Source organism: Crocuta crocuta, unplaced genomic scaffold (genome assembly GCF_008692635.1).
Source record: "Crocuta crocuta isolate KB4526 unplaced genomic scaffold, BGI_CrCroc_1.0 scaffold233, whole genome shotgun sequence".
In the NCBI taxonomy this organism is placed as follows: Eukaryota; Metazoa; Chordata; class Mammalia; order Carnivora; family Hyaenidae; genus Crocuta; species Crocuta crocuta.
Genome location: NW_027529526.1, coordinates 2,826,310 through 2,843,187, shown reverse-complemented (window position 1 = coordinate 2,843,187; position 16,878 = coordinate 2,826,310). Strand labels below are relative to the sequence as shown.

At 51.6% G+C, this 16,878-nt stretch overlaps 1 protein-coding gene and 1 pseudogene across 5 annotated transcripts in view; both read right to left on the bottom strand.

Annotated features, from left to right (window-relative positions):
* Nucleotides 1–16,878, bottom strand: part of USH1C (USH1 protein network component harmonin) — a 47,854-nt gene extending 30,976 nt beyond the window's left edge. For all 5 annotated transcript variants that reach the window (XM_077761125.1, XM_077761120.1, XM_077761122.1 and 2 more), the window contains exons 1-9: nucleotides 16,818–16,878; nucleotides 9,577–9,644; nucleotides 8,012–8,155; nucleotides 7,739–7,877; nucleotides 2,818–2,926; nucleotides 2,684–2,708; nucleotides 2,422–2,479; nucleotides 2,009–2,103; nucleotides 124–208 (exon numbers count right to left, since the gene is read on the bottom strand). In XM_077761125.1, the coding sequence (XP_077617251.1) occupies nucleotides 124–208; nucleotides 2,009–2,103; nucleotides 2,422–2,479; nucleotides 2,684–2,708; nucleotides 2,818–2,926; nucleotides 7,739–7,877; nucleotides 8,012–8,155; nucleotides 9,577–9,644; nucleotides 16,818–16,853 (759 nt within the window). In that variant the 5' untranslated portion in view covers nucleotides 16,854–16,878. The remainder of the gene's footprint in view (nucleotides 1–123; nucleotides 209–2,008; nucleotides 2,104–2,421; nucleotides 2,480–2,683; nucleotides 2,709–2,817; nucleotides 2,927–7,738; nucleotides 7,878–8,011; nucleotides 8,156–9,576; nucleotides 9,645–16,817) is intronic.
* LOC144229114 (large ribosomal subunit protein eL34 pseudogene) lies at nucleotides 4,047–4,412 on the bottom strand (annotated as a pseudogene).

Below are 16,878 nucleotides of genomic sequence, written 5' to 3'. Positions count from 1 at the left end.
CTCTCTCAGTGGCTCCTGGGAGAGGGCTGTGTGGTAAGGTCTGCTCCTCCATCACTGTGTGATGACCAGGGTCATCGTCTGACCCTGCATCCCTCTGGGGCCGTCCAAGCATCAGTCACTCACCTCCAACCCCACCTCGGCAGACAGGGAACCAGGCTTCACATTGCTGATAAAGATGCCAGGTTTCTGGATGGGCCCACTGGAAATGCTGAGGGAGAGGTGGGAAATGCAGGTGAGGCTCTGCTCATCCGCCGTGGCACTGCTCGTTCTCAACGTCCTGAACCCCCTGCCTGTGTGCCCGGTACTCCAGGCCCCCAGGATCCAGGTCACCCATGAGGTGGCTCAGTACTCGTGGGGCTCCATCGCTTACCTGTCCAGCCTCATCTCCCTGAGACAACAGCTGCAAAAAACTATTTGTAATTTCCTGCTACCCAACCCCTCACCCAATATATGGCATATGCTATTTCTCTTCTCTTTCTAGCACTTTCCTCTCCGTTCCTTAAGATTGAGATCCTATCTCCTCTACAAGGTTTTCACCAAACTCCTTATTCTATCCCAAGACTAAGCTAGTTGCTCCCTCCTCAGTACGCCTAAGATACCTATGCCAAGGATGGCGTCTGTACTGTTACTTTCCCCTCCCGCATCTGTGTCAGACATCACGAGCCAATCATAGCACTCTTCCACCAACCCTAGATACAGCCTTCAAGTTCTTTTTACAACACAGCTGGCCCTGGAACAACATGCGTTTGAACTGCATGGGTCCACTTGTATGTGGATTTCTTGTAGTACAGCCCTGGAAATGCATCTTCTCTTCCTTAGGATTTTCTTAACAACAGTTTCTTTCTCCTACCTTACTTTGCCGTAAGCATATAGTACATAGTAGAGAAAATACAAAATGTGTGTTAAGTAGCTGTTTATCGGTAAGGTTTCTGGTCAACAGTAGTTAAATTTGGGGAGAGTCAAAAGATGGTCAAGTGCAGTACTCCAGGGCAGCCACCACTAACTGAGGAGAAACAGCACGGGACAGGAGACATATTTGCCATCTCTGATCCAGAAAGTAGCTCCCTCGGGGTCCTTGCCACTTTATGCTCTAAGTATTTAGTGGTTGGGAAGGGGGGACTTTTTATCCCCTATGCTTGGCAGAAAAGCATTGAATAAATGGGGATGAATGGAAATAATACGAAAAACTTAAATAACAACAGCTAATGGTTACCAACTGTTTACTACCTACCAGGCACTAAGCTGGTACTTTACCTCTGTCGCCTCATTCCTGTTCACAATAATGGTTTTGTGAGTATCGTCATCCCCAGCTTATAGAGGGAGAAACTAGGCTCAGAGTGGTTAAGTGGCCAGTCCAGGTTCTAGAGCTCGCAGGTGGCTGAGCAGGGGCTGGAGCCTAGATCTGTAACTGGAGCATCTGTGTCTGTAATAAGAACAGCCCAGGGGCACCTGGTGGCTCAGTCGGTTAAGCTCCAACTTCGGCTCAGGTCATAATCTCACAGTTCATTGGTTTGTGTCCCACGTAGGGCTCTAGGCTGACAGCTCAGAACCTAGAGCCTGCTTCAGCTTCTGTGTCTCCTTCTTTGTCTGCCCCTCTCCCACTCACATTCTGTCCCCCCCCAAAAATAAATAAACATTAAAAAAAAGAATACCCCAGGTGGCCTGATGTGTTTACAATTCCCTGGCTGCCACTTAAGGAAGCCCACAAGGTAGTAAATGACAAGGGAACTGTAACAGAGATGGCCACCTGGAAAGGCTCCTTTTGCAGTGACTCAAGGGCCCACCAATGGAACATGGCTCTGCCTTTGGGCCTCAGTTTTCTCATCTATAAAATGGGCCTGTCAGAGCTGTCCCTCTGGCTGTATAGGGCTGTTGTGAAGCTCAGACAGGAAATCAGGCACCGAGAAGTGTCATCTCCTCAGAAGCAGCAGTGAGAAAGGGGAGGGGTGTTGGGGTCTACTGGGGTCTACTGGCCATGAAGGAGTCCCAGGGCATGACTGACACCCACCTGCAGCCAAGGCCCCGGGATCCCACCAGGCTGATGAAGACCTTCTTCTCCTTATTGTCCCGACTGCCGGGGAAGCCCAGGCTGCTCCGCGCCCCCTGGAGGAAGGATGGGAGAAGGGTCACGGGGTGTCCACATGTGTGCCGGGGGCCTCTTGATTTCAGAAAGTCCTTTAGAGCAAGCACTGCTGTTCTCACCTAAGGCTGTTCACCATTATTATATCCTTGGGGGGTATGTGTGCCCCAGTTGGGCCTGGCTGAAGGCCCACCACCCTTAGGGACGTTTTGGATTCCCTGGGGGCCTGTCTAAAGCCCCTGAAGGCACATCTCTGGGGCAAGCCCTCCCTTTGGGACCTGCTGCCTCCTCCTTGAAGACAGCCCTCTCCAGACCCCATCACAGGTGGTCCTGGCCCTTACCTCAGATTCTGACACAAACTGATCCACATACTGCCATTTGAGGGGTTCATCAGGAGAGCTGGGGAGAAGGAAAGTAAAAGGGCAGTCATTAGAGAGAGATGGTCGAGGAACCAGGCTCCAAATCCAGAGCTGCCCAGCGGGAGCCTCCAGCCACCGCTGGCCCAGGAGCAGTGCTGGTTCGGCGGAAGCCAGACCCCAATGCCAATCCCAGGACCCTGAGCCCACAGGGAAGAGTCTGTCTGCAGAGGAAGGTTCTGCTCACCTCTTCACGGGAATCAGGCCAATGTCTGTGGGAGAAAGGCATAGGGGTTAGGATGGTCTCCCAGGAGCNACCCCACCCCACCCCACTCCACCCCCCCCTTCCATCAGCGCCCCTGGTTCTCTGGCCTCACTCACGTCTCACTTTAATGGACACAGTCTTCTTGGTGCGGATGAGGTTGATGACCTCCTCGTGGGTGCAGGAGGAGATGGAATATCCATTGATCCGGACGATCTCATCCCCTACCTTGGCCACAGACAGAGGGAATGAGCACCAGGCGAGGAGGCGCCAGGCATCCGGGCAGGCTTGCCACTGGGTGCTCTGGGACTGCTCTCCAGGAAAGGGGGAGATGACGTGCCTTCCTTCAGAAGAAACCTTGGTATGTACCCTAGTACCTTGTTATAACCAACCCACTCTCCATCAGCTTGAGGGGCCCCAGGGTAGTGACACTCCTAAGCAGTCTTTCTGACTCATTTTACAGATGGAGGAACCAAGATGGAGGGGGTGTGAGAGGCACAGAGAATGGGTAGCAGAGCTGGGACTAGAACTCAGGACTCTATACCCTCACTCCAGTGTCCCTTTTCCCCACTGGGTCACCATCAGGTTCCATAACCCATGCAAAGGGCAACCTTCACCTAGATCCAGGCAGATCTTCCTTGGCCTTTGTCCCACCCCGCCCACAGAGTAGCCTCTCCTGTCTTTGCTAATCACCGTAACCCCATAACTGACTCGGGGTGGGGAACTTCCATGACTCGTGACCCAAGTTCACATCACTGACACACACTCAATTTCTTTCTTTCCACTCTATGGAAGCTCAATGGGCATTTTAACTTTGTCACAGCCCTGACCTCCGAATTCCCACTCGGAGTGAGCAAAGAACAGTGAATAAACACAAGGCTCTGGCATCAGATGTCCTGGATGCAAATTCCTGCTTCCAGTAGGCTTCATGTCTAGTGTGGAGCCCAATGCAGGGCTTGAACTCATGACCCTGAGATCAGAGTGGGACACTTAACCTACTGAGCCACCCAGGTGCCCCCCACACCCCCACTTCTTCTTCTTCTTCTTTTTTTTTTTTTAAATATTTTTATTTATTTCTAGGAGAGAGAGAGACAGTGTGAGCAGGGGAGGGTCAGAGAGAGGGAGACACAGACTCTGAAACAGGCTCCAGGCTCTGAGCTGGCAGTCAGCACAGAGCCCGACGCGGGGCTCGAACCCATGAACCGTGAGATCATGGCCTAAGCGAAAGTCAGACGCTTAACCGACTAAGCCACCCAGGCGCCCCTCACTTCTTCTATTCTTATTAGCTGCACAACCTTGGGCAAGTCTCTGTCTCTCTCTCTCTCTCTCTTTTAAATATTTTTATTACTCAAAGAAAATCTTCATTTTTTAATTTAGCTTTCTGACTCTGTGCTTGTGCTTTTGACACTTTCACGACAATTTTCTGCTCCTTAATAAGGAAAACACGCTTGATCCTGTCATGAACACACATGGCACACACAGAGCCCGTGCGGATGTGTTTGTCCACTTTAGACAGCCTTGGAAGAACTATAGGTGTCACAGCACGGGCTCCTTGAAGCTGGCCTGGGCATGCGCCACATGCAGAGTCTGGTGCCTTCCTAACCTTCTTGGTCTAAAGGGAAATGAATCCACTGCCAGAGGTTCAGGACAGCCTAGTTTCATCAGAGGCTGTTTTGTGGGACAGCCTACGATGGGATGTCAAACGTTAGACCATTCTGAATGCCTGTGAACGTTGTCCTCGGAAGAGGAAAAAAGGACCTTGGGCAATTCCTTTCTGAACCTCAGTTCCTTTCATCTGTAAAATGGGGAGATGCCCAGGCAGCTGTGAGAATTAAGTAAGCAGGTCCATGTAAAGCCAGCCAGCACCTGGCACACTGCTAGTAGTCAATTAATGGTCACAATTGTTACCATTAGTTGGGCCTGAGCCCTAAATATTCCTGTCCTGTTCGCAGGACTTTGGGCCTCATTCAGTTGGGAGAGACAGGGGCTCACAGGCCTGCAGGACCAGCCCTTGGATACAAATCTATGGTGAGCTCAGACCCTGCTAGACATTGCTATGGGCCCCTCCAAGCACCTTGGCTCTGGGGGTCAGTCCTAAAGGTCCTCACTTAATAACTGCGGGGCTGGGGGCACCTGGGTGGCTCAGTCAGTTAAACCTCCAACTTCAGCTCAGGCCATGATCTCACGGTTCATGGGTTTGAGCCCCACATTGGGCTCTTTGCTGAGCTCAGAGCCTGGAGCCTGCTTCAGATTCTGTGTCTCCCTCTCTCTGCCCCTCCCCTGTTCATCCTCTGTCCTTACCCCTCAAAAATGAATAAACGTTTAAAAAAAAAAAACCTGTGGGATTGGAAGGATCCACATGAAATTGAGGCCCAGGGAGGTGATTTTGTCTAAGGTCACATAGCCATTAGCTGCAAAACAGGGACTGGATCCCAGATGCCCCTCTCCAGCCTGAGGCCAGCACAAGTCAGCTGGCAGTTTAACTCACACCACACGTGCTGTCCCCATGGGGACTTGCTGGTACATGTGGGGACACAGTTGACTCTTGGAGTCTGGGCGCTGGGCGGGCACACAGCCTTTGAGGGGTTCACTAGGCCAACCCCCACCCTCCACAACATCCCTACAGAGTCTCCTTCTCAATAGTACTCCCTGAATGCTTCCCTTCCACGTCTCAACACAGACCCTAATCTTCACGGGGGCCTGGCCAGAGTGGCAAGGGGCTCAAGAAGGTGTCACAGGGAGGGGCTCGCTAAAGAACTCTCTAGATTTCTCGGGACATATGCTGTGAGGAGAGCAGCTGGTCTGTTCTTTGCACCCACTTTTTATAATGACTCTGTGTTTCTGTTAATCAGATGAGGAAACTGAGGCTCAGAGAAGTAAAGTGATTTGTTCATGGTCACCTGGTTGGTAAACAGTGTTGCTGGATTTGAAGTCAGGTCTCCCATACAGACAACAAGCGTTGTCTCTCGAGCATCTGGAAGCAGAGAGGGAGGGCACCGGGCCAAGCCTGGCTGCAGTTCCCTGCATCCTGTCCTCTCTGGATTCTTGCCACCTGTCACAGGTGACCTCAAGTCCCATAGGAAAGGCAGAGATTACTCTGTCCATTTTATAGCTGGGACAACTAAGGCACGCAGAGTCATTCTCTAGCCCTGGACTACACAGCATGTTGTACAGGGCAGAGGACATAGGTTCAGACAGGACACATTTGGGAAAAAATCTAAATACGGGGAGCCAGGTGGCTCATTGGTTAAGCATCCGACTCTTGGTTTCAGCTCAGGTCATGATCTCACAGTTTGTGAGTTCAAGCCCTGCATCGGGCTCTGTGCTGACAGCACAGAGCCTGCTTGGGATTCTCTCTCTCCCTCTCTCTCTCTGCCCTTCCCCTGCTTGCTCTCTCTCTCTCTCTCTCTCTCTCAAAATAAATAAGTAAACTTTAAAAATAAATACATTAAAATATGTCCAATAGGTGGACAAGAATGGAGAGATGAGAGTGCCAGGGCTGAGTCTCAGTAATGGGTCCAAGCTCCCCACCTGGGGCCCAGCCTCACAGGTCAAATCAGCAGGGCCTTCAGTCCAGCCAGTCTGAATATGTCCCTCCCCTGCCTCCAGAATCTTCTCCTGTCCTCAGACCTCAGGTATGAGATCATCCCAGAAACATGAACCCCAGACAGATGAATGGGTGTGGATGTTTTCCCCAAGCTCCTCTGCATGAGGCTCCCTCTTTTGTTCCTAAAGGGAACCTACTTAGGACCCTGGTCAGAATGATTCCCACACAGCTCCCGGCTCAGGCTGCAATATCTGCTTTCCTCTCTCTCCCTCTCCAGGGTGGAGCCCTGCAAAGGGCCCTTTGTGCAAGGGCCACAATGAAGTGATCTGACGGACAGCAGCACAAAGGACAGATGAGCCCGTCAGCCCAAGAAAGAGAAGATAATTCATAAGCCTGAGAAACAGGTGGGAAGGTAAAACTCTAAGTTTCATTAAAATGCCCTGATGTCCCCAAGCATGAAAGCATCGTTGAGAAATGCTTGTGCGAGGAGGAGAGCTTGCCCTGGAAAAAGAGAGGGCCTCAGTCGATGCCAAGAGAGGAGCTCATTATATTTTTTCTCTGGTTGTGTTTCTGGGCTGGAAAATGTGCCCCACAGGAGGGGAGTAATGAAGAGGCTGAAATTTCAGCCGCCACTGGTGAGCCGTGAGACAGGGATTTAGAACAAAGCAATGTCTGTCAGCTCCCACTTTCCACCTCCCTCTCCATGGGGCCTTGTACCAGAATGGAGCCCCCCGAAGTCCCTGTCGTGGCAGCCTGATAACAAACATGCTGGCAGCCTGGGGAGGCAGTGGGAGGGCCTCTTCTATGTGGACACACAAAACACAGCTCCGCGCTCCAGCAGGAGTGAGACCTGGAGGTTGGCCCATCTCTGCTCAGACATAAGGTCACTGAGGTGTGGGACCCCAAGGGAGAGGCACCTGGGGTGCTGAAGGGAGATCCCCGGGCTTGGCAGGCACAAGATCTGGGTTCAAATCCTGACTCTGCCACTTACTGGCTGTGACTCTATATATCATAACAACCTGATGAGGGAGGGAGGATTATTATTATCATCCCCATTTTACAGATGAGAAAACTGAGGCATGGGGCTAAGTTATTTCATCATATTCCCATGGCTAATGAAGAGCAAAGCCGCGACAGTCTGGCTTTCTAGGATCTATGTTCTTAAGCACCATACTACACTGGGATTTCCTTTTCCCCTTCTTGGAAAAGGCTACACGTCTAAAGCTTCAGGTGTTAGGACATAACTATGCTCCTCCTCTGGGAAGTGGGGTGGGTGGTGAAGTGCAGTGTCTAGGTTCCTAGCTTGACTGAGGAAAACTGGCAATTGCCTGCAGCCTGACATCCATGGGCCTGAGGAAAATCTGTCAGGATGCGTCAGCCCAAAGAAGACTTCCCTCCCCCAAAAGTCTCAGAAAGGTGAGGCGACCATGTTCGGGGGAAGACAGGAAGCCTGAGGCCCTGATCCTCCATTTGCCTCAACTCTGCTTACTCACCTGGAGCCCGACACTGTCTGCCTGACCCCCTTTGATGAGGTGGGAGATGAAGAGCCCACAGCCGAACTCGAGGCCCCCACGAACGCTGAGGCCGAGGCCTTCGGGATGCAGACGGTCCAGACGCACCTCCTTCAGCTTCCTGCCATAGGGGAGGTCAGTGCAGGCTCAGCGCTGGCCTGGCCGCCAGCGTTGCCCCATCCACCAGTGAGTGACCCTGCCCATCCCAGGTGAGCTCTCCCACTCCGGCCTCTGTCCCGGCAGCTCCTTCCGCACCTGGAACGCCGGGGGGTCAGTTGGTCGTATTCCACCTGGTGCTTCAGCGGGATCAGGGGCCTGATGGCGTCAAACAGCGGCAGGCGGCTAGGCTCATTGATGACCAGCTTCAGGTCTCCCACAAGCACGGCCACATCCATGGTTCTGCGGAGACACGGGGGATGCCTGGAGCCTCACCCATGGCCTGGGTGACATCCACGGATTCCCAGAGGAGGCAGTCCCAGGCTGGGTTATCACCCACTGGGTCCAGGCCTTGGAAATGGGGAGAACACTCGGGAAAATCCCAGAGCCCCTCACTCTGGGCCAGCTGCCTCGGAAGAGCTTCATTCTTTCACACTAAATGTTACAAGGAAAGTGGCGAGGTAGGGGATTGTTAACCCATTTTACAGATGAACTCTAAACCAGGATTCAAACTCAGCTCTGCCTAATTCTAAAGCCCAGGATCATCCCAGCAAGGAAGTTTCGTGCAAGATGCTAGTGGCCCCTCTCGTACTCCACTTCTGATCCGCAGCTAAGCTCTGTGAAATCTGCCCTCCCAGTATCTCTCACGTGGCCCCCCTTCACACCGTTCAGATCCTCAGCATCTCTGGCCTGCTTTTCTCCAGCTGTCAGCCGACCTGCTCACTCTCCTCTAGTGTTTTCTAAATATAAGTCACTCCCCTTCTCAAAACCCTTCAATGGCTCCCCACTGCCCAGAGGACACCATCCATGCTCCTTGGCGGGCTCAGGGCCTCCACGGCCTGTCTCTGTGGAGCTGCTCCAAGCTTGTGGCTGTTTATGGCCTCTGTGTGCCCTGGGCTTTACTACGCCAGATGACTTGTCACCCCCCTGTGCTTTCTTGCCTCTGCACCTGTGCTCATAGTGATCCCTCATCCTGGAATGTCCTTCTCTGATATTTCCACCTATCAAAATCCTTCTTATCATTCAAAACCTAGCTCAAGCCATCTCGGTCCTGCACGCCATGATTAGAAGCAAATGCCCCTTTCTTCACACCCGGCTTTTACTTCACCTTATCAGTTATTCTGTAACTTGTATTAGAGTTATTTGTGGTTGTAGTGTCCATATACTCTCCCCACTGAGCCAGGAGTTGCTTGAATAAAGAAGGTAGATCTTTTTCATTTCCAGATTCTGCCTGGTACCCAGCAAGTGGCAGAAGCTTACAAATGCACGCTGATTGAATAAACAAGAGACATCCGACGTGCAGCTGGGGGCGGCTGCCATTTCTTGTTCGATCTAAGCAATTACATTCTGTTGAACCTATCTGGCTACTTGGTAGCCTCCCCATTGGATTCTGAGCAAACTGAGGGCAGCGACCGGTCTGTCTTGTTCACCCATGTACCCTCAGCTCCTAGCACAAAGCCACGCACAGAGTATCTGTGTAAACGTTTGCTAAGGCAAGTGAAAGGCGTGTCCGTTTGATTCCCAGGAGCACTGAGCATCTGCCTCCCTCCCAGAGCTTCCGAGGGTGGGAGAGGGAGGTCCCCCTATCTCAGAACCCATCCCAGGGCTCCCTGGAGACAGAGGTACCCGGGGTGGTCCGCGGGAGTCAGACCCAGTGCACTTACTGGTGATACATCCGCAGCACATCATACAGATAGTCCTTCTCCGCATCATTTTCAATCAGAAAATCCACCTAGAAAACGCAAGGGCAGAATTATAGCCCCAGGCCCAGCACTCCCATAGCAGACCCTGGCGAGGGGGAGGCCACTGCCAAGAGTGTCCTCAGCATCTCCACAGGGCTAGGGCTGTGAGAGGAGGGCATCCAAGGACCAGGCTGGCCCTCTGACCGTAACACACCAGACGCATGCAGATCACCCCAAAGTGGCCGCAAGAGTACCTCTGCACATCCAGATGTGGTCAGGCTGAATCTCATCCCCAGGCGAGTGCACATTCATATGCACACACGTGAACCTCCGCATGACCGTCATGCACCCCCATGGCAGCAGTGTTACCGCTCACTCTCATGGCTATGTCACCAGAGTCCAGAGTGGCAATGCCAGTGTCAGACCCCCGGTCTGGAAGGAGCCCAGTGCCTTACCTGATAGTGACTGTAGTGCCGGATAACTGCTTTCAGAAAGGATTTGGGCCACTCGCTCAGATAGCACATCCCACTCACCGGAAACACCCTACCATTCTTCTGTGTCACCAATGCCAGGGGCAACTTGCCCTGGCCTAGGCCGGGTTGGCCCTAACGTCTGTCCACTAGTCAGCCTCCTGGCTACTCCTTCACCTCTCCACATCCCTTCAGTCCCTCACTACCCCCCCCCCACCCCCCTGGAGGAGAGTCAAGTTACATCATTTCAACTTTGCTGACGTCAATGGCTGGGACTCCAAGGTCAGGGTCAGGAGCTGTTTCATTAGCACCTCATTCCCAGGGGAACTGGTGGGTAGAAGCCCCAGGTTCCACTCCCTGGGTCCGTTCAGTGTGAATCTCTACAGGCTGTATCCTTGACTCTCTAGACCAAGACTGAGTAAGAGGGCAAGAACGGCCTCCAGCTGGGAGGGGGGTCGGGAGGCTCTGAGCTGCACATGGTCAGGAGAGACTCTACAAGAGGAGGCTTGGATTCCTCTTAAATGAAGGCAGGGTTCAGGTGGGAAGGAGGTAGGACAGTCCCTCTTACACCTGTTGTAACCTACTCTTTTGTGACGAGCTGGAACTGAGCTAAGAGGGACAGAACCAGGAGGCTGTGGCAGATGTAGCTGAGGACTAATAGAGGTAATGACCTAGGGCTGAGCCAAGAGGATAGAAGGAAGGCTCTAGACAAAAGCAACTGGAGTGCATTCATCATTCAACAGATGCTTCTGGCACTGCGCACCTCTGCACGGCACAGTGCTGTCAAAGACCTACTGTGTGCCAGGTGCTTTACACTGAACACAGGGAATTAGGACAATGGCACAAGATGCCCTAGAGCAGGGGCTCCTTGAATCTGGCCCTTGGACTGCTCCTTGTTCGCTCATTCAGGCCATACTCTGCTTACCGACTGCCAACCGTGTCTTTATGTGAATTCTCTTACCCTCCCAACAAACCTCTGATGTGCATGGATATTATCATCCCCATTTGACAAATGAGAAAATACAGGTTTGAAGAAGGAGCAGGGCTGAGACTCCAACTTATGCTGGCTGGTTCCAAAACCTTGGCTTTGTTTCTAACCACCACCTAGTATCCACTTACCAGGTACAACTTTTTGTATGCATTTGTCTGATAGACATTTACTGAAACACCTACTATGTGCAAGACACTGTGTCTTTTTCTAATTAAATTTAAAAATCTTTTCCTTTTCTTGGATCTCTCTTGATATGGGCACAGAAACCCTAAAGGAGCCCCCCATCTACAAATACTTTATCACATCAATCCCTCCTTCCCGGCCCATCTGTCTCTGGTCTCCTCCATCCTGCATCAGCATTCTCTGGCTGATGCTCCACTAGCTCTTTGCTATCTGTCTGTATGGATTTAGCCTCGGCCCTCTCCAACCTCATGTCCCAGCATTCCTCTATAGGGACTGGCCCTTCAGGATAGCTGCACAGGGGAAGCAAACAACATTCAGCTCATGCAAATACAACCCCACGTGTGCACCCAGCCGAAGACTGAGAAAGAGAGCAAGAACAGATTAAATAATGCATGTTGTTCCATGCGATGAACATCTGCCCTTCTCAGGCTGTTGCGGGGATTAAATAAGCGAATTTATACAAAATATTTAAGACAGTGCCCAGGGCTCCAAAATCTTGAGGACTCTAGAACATGGGCTGCGCCTCTTTGTGTTTCCAGACCCACTCTCCAGCCTTCTCCACGCTGCCCTGTGTCCCAGGATGCTTTGCCTGGGCTCCCTGCTTTCTGAGAGAGCCTGAGGAGAGAGAAAATGGGGTTCTGACTCCCCAGCTCACACTGTCTGCTACATCACCTTACAAGCGGCTCTGAGCTTCGGTCTGTAGCCATGGCTCTTCCCTACCTTTGCCCCTTCAGGAGCACCTGGCTTCTTGCTGCTGCTCCCGGGCCCTGTTACCACACCTTGTGGGTTCATGCATCCCTGTCTGCCCTTCATAAAACTCTCCTTAGTTTCCCATTTGGGAAACCCATGGGATGAGCCCCATGCTTCTTGCCTCAACTCTGGCTGGTGTGAAACATGGGGTCTTAGCAGTGGTGGTACCAGCAGCGTTTTCTCTCTGTGAGCTCACAGAGATGAGCTCACATCTTTAANCCCCCCACCTGCCCCCAAATCCTGTGCTGTCATTCTGTGCACGTGACACCACTTTGTTCCCACCCCTGCCAGGGCTCTCACCAAGCTATGTTGTACATTCTCTCTTTACTCTACTGTCTCTCCGTTAATCTGTGTGTGGCCCAGACACAGGCCTGGGGGGAGTGTGCAGGGTGAGGCTAACGAGCCCCTTCCCCATCCCGCTCTGCGTTTCTCTGTACTTTAGTTTCCTCATCTGTAAAATGGGGATAAAATTACCTATTTTGTAGGATTTCATCCTTCTCTGAAGAATTAATCATTGTTTTTTTTAAAATTATCGATTGGGTTAATAATCATTAAGTGCCTGGCACGGGGCCTGGCACATAGCAAGTGCTAAGTGTTTGTTGACTAAAACTAAGTAAATGAATGCAGAATCGGTATTCTCGGCAGCTAGCAGGCCGTGGGCGCTCCATAAATGTTGCTGGAATGAATGGGTCCAGCCACACTTCTTCCCAGGCCTTCAGAGCATGCATCCTGGGCAGTACTGGGCATACTTGATTCTTGTTTTATTATTCTTCATATTTTCAAGACACTTGTGTCTTGCTAGCTAGTGGGTGGCATTTGTTTCTTTAATTTTTTTGTTTATTTATTTTGAGAGAGAGAGATAACAAGCAAGGGAGGGGCAGAGAGGAGAAAGAATCCCAAGCAGACTCCCCACCACCAGCACAGAGCCCAAAGAGGGGCTCAAATTCATACACCATGACATCATGGCCCGAGCCGAGATCAAGAGTCAGACATTTAACCGACTGCACCACCTAGGCGCCCCTAGTTGGTGGCTTGGCACACCTGATCATGCCCTCCTTCCCCTGCTTCTCCTACCTCACTTGCTCTTCCTTCTCCCCTTCCTCTCCTCTAAAGGTTGGGGTGCCCTGGGTATTCTCTTCCCCTTCACTGTGTCCCTAAGTGACCTCATCAGTTTCAGAGGTTGAGCTACCATTCATTCCTCAAGGACTCACTGAGGCTCATCTCGCACCTAGGCCTCTCCCATCTTCAGACTCCCACAGTTACTGGCCTTCTTTGTCACCTCTCTACTTAATGACTGAACAGGCATCTCAAACTTAAAACATTCAAAATGGAACTCTTGGTTTCCACCCTGTCACATCTGGTCCCCATATCCTGCTCCTCCTTGATGCCTCTCTCTCCACACCCACAGCCACCCATCATCAGAACCCATCAGGTCTACCTTTTCTCGTGTCCGGGATCTGACCGCTCCTCAGGCTAGTCCAAGCCCTCACCTCTGGCCTGGGCTGCTGTAGGAGCTCCTGACTGGGGTCCCCCTTTCCACTCCTGGCCCCTTCAATCTGCTCTCTACCAGCACTCAGAACAGTCCCTTTTAAGGGTAAGGCAGGCATGTCACTCCCCTGCTGGCTTCTCATCACTCTTGGAACAAAACCCAAAGTCCTGGTCACAGTCTACAGGCCCCTGCCCCAATCTAATCCATCACCCATTACCCTTGAATCTGTAATTCTTCTCAGAAACACCACTGTGCCTGCTGTTCCTAAAGACTTCAGGGCCTTTGTACTTTACTGTTCTCTCTTCTTGGAATATTCTTCCAAGTTCTTCCACTCCTTGCCCCTTCCCTCACTTCTTTCTAGATGTCTGTTCAAATATCACCTCTTCAGCGGGGCCTTCCTGACTACCATCTGGTTGCCCTCTATCTTCTCATCCCAGTTTATCTTTTTCACAGCATGTATCACTACTTTGCATTATATGATACTTGTATTGGTTTACTAGGTAACTGTCTTCCGCACTAGTGTGTACTAAGGAGTCAGGGACTTTGTTTTATTTTTCAATTGTTAGAGTAATGTTGGGCATAGATTAGGAGCTCAGTCAATGTCTGTTGCATGAATGCATGAATGATTAGCAAAACNGGTACACTACAGCTATCCATAAATGAGTGATTACTGAACAGGCAATAAACACTTTTTGAGCAAATGAGTAACCAAGTTCCTTCAAGATGTAGACTCTGAGCAGTCTTCTTTTGAAAATCTCTAGGGATGAGCCTTACTTACTCTCTGATGTCCCCCTCCCCTCTCCTTGGTATCCTGGCCCAAGGCGGTGACTGGGAAGGGCACGCAAGTGTTGCTGATGTCCTTGGGAAACTGCACAAGCCCAGAGAAACAGGCTCTACTCAATAGCCTGAAGCCTGCTGGCTTATCCAACAGGATGCTCCGCAGGTATCTGCAGGTGGCCATGGACCAAATGGTTATTACAGATCCAGAGTAGCCAGTACTTGAATTCCTATTTAATCCTAACTGTCCAGTGTGATAAGCATGATGAACTTCATCTCAGAGCCGAGGAAACTAGAGCTCAGAGAGATTAAATGGCTTGCCTAAGGTCTCACTGGCAGTGAGTGACAGGGTTGAGATTTGACCCCAGTTCTGCTCAACTTCAGGTAATAGACAACAACAATCGACATTTGTTGAGGACTCACTAAATATCATCGTCTATTTAAACTCCCTACACCTGTGTAGATCTCACCCAACACTCACAAATAAATATTGTTATACTCATTTAACAAATCAAAGAACTGAAGCACAGAGAGGTTAATAACTTGCTCAAGGCCACACAGCACTTTCCATGACAATATACCACTTTTAGTGCTACTTCTAACCAACTAAAGATTTCAATTACAAAGCATTCCCAAGGGGTAAATTTGCACTACAGCACTAAGGAAGGGACACTTAGAAAGCAGTCAACAGAAGCTATAAATTTCACCCAGTTTGTCTGTGTGCCCCCACACAGACTTCTGTTGCTTTGCCCTCTCTCCCTAGTTCCTAGATGATCTCAACCTGGGAGGGGAAGATTCCTACGTCTTGGAGGCAGCAGGGCACAAAGTCCAGCCAGGGCCTCGCCCACATGGTGCCGCCCCGCCTGCACACACAGGGGCATTAATAGGTAATGACTCTTGTGATGAGGAAGAGCAGGGCAATGGAAACACAGAGACCTGAAGTCCTTTGAAGCCTGTAGGCCTGGTGAAGACAAACGGGTTAACTCCAGGGCCCAGTCAGACACCAGGGACCCCACAGGTAATTCTTGAAAAAGACGCAAAGATAGTACCCATAGAAAAAAGGCCAAAGAGGACCTGACATTACTTTCTGCTCAGAGGCCGGAAACTGAAATTCAAGCCTGAGTCTTGCGGTGGGGATGAGAGGCTGTGCTCCTTTGAAGTGGGTTGTCTGAAATCTACACTCACCAAATGTCCCCGGCGGCTGAAATTTCTCCCCTCACGTCCTGCACAACACGATGCACTGGTGAACAGTTTCATGCTCCCCTTGCTAGTCCCCACCCCCCAAACTCCTGCTGAATTCCCAGCTATCTCTCACCCTTAGAATACCCAAGCCCTCTGCCAGTATGAGCTTCTTTCTCCCTTTGTACTCCCACCAAACCTTGATCCCAACACTCAGCACCCAGCCGTGGGAAATTATTAATGTAGGGTCTGCCTCCGACCTGCGCAGCCAGCAATTTGAGGGTACAGATGAGGTCTGGCACAGAGTGGGTACTCCAAATACATTTATTAACTGAATGACTGCCCCCTGACCCTTAGCTCCTGTGGCCTCCACATTGGCTGGCTCCTCTGGCTCCCTGTGTGGAGAGAGGGTCAAGCACCCCAACTCTGCCTACCTCAGCTCTCCTCCCTCAGGCATGGGAAGAAGTTTGGCCTGGTCTAAAGACACTGTCCCATTGGGCTCTGTGATGGCCTCAGGGCACAGGGTCACCTGTCCCTCAGGCAAAGCCTGTGGGTGGCTCCAGATACCCCTAGCTTCATCCTTGGGCTCTGTAGCATCCTAGTCCTTGGGGGGAGGTTCACTGGGTTAACTCCAATGGTCCTCTCTGGCCTCAAGGTCTCAGCAGCTCCCACACAGCTCTGGAAACGCCCGGGGTGAAATCCAGGCTCTTTCAGTGAGGGCGTGAGAATCCTGAACCATCCATGAGGTCCCTTACTGGGACACACCAGGGGAGATGTGGCTCTGTCTGAAGAGTCTGGCTGACTCTCTAGACCTCTTTCCTTCCTCCCACTGCCCCCTGGTCAGTGCCAGTTCTTCACCTGCTTCTCAGGCCCTAAGATATGCCTCGAAGTGGGAAAGGGGCTCCCTAAAGTGCTTCTAACTCATGTTTTGAGGTCAAAGGACAGAGACAAACAGCCTCCCTTCTCACCAATTCTCACCTCTCAAACACTGTCCCATACCCTCTCCATATGCTCCAACAGCCCTGAGTTTGGGGCACTAGGAGCTGCGGGATTTTGCCCACTGTGGGGCATGCAGGGAAGCACTCTGTCCTCAGGCCAAGGCTGGAAGGAATTCCACCCAGAGAAGTTCCCACCCTTGGAGGGCAGGAAAAGGGCACTTTCTGCAGACCGGGTTATGCGTTCCCACACCTGGAGTCCTAGTGCCCCCTCTCTTATTTTACCGGGGTCCCTGGTGGAAACCAAACCGCACTCAGGGGTGCCCGTGCATCCAAACCCTTAAACCGAGCTGGAGAAGGGAGGGTGGCCCTCAGTCTGACCATCCCCCACTCACCCAGTCCAGGACTCCAGGGTCCTGGACGCCTTAGGGGCCCCGAGCAGCTCTGACCTTGTGCCGGAATTCTCGAGCCACCTTCCGGTCCATGGCTGGGCCAGATCGTACAGCGTCG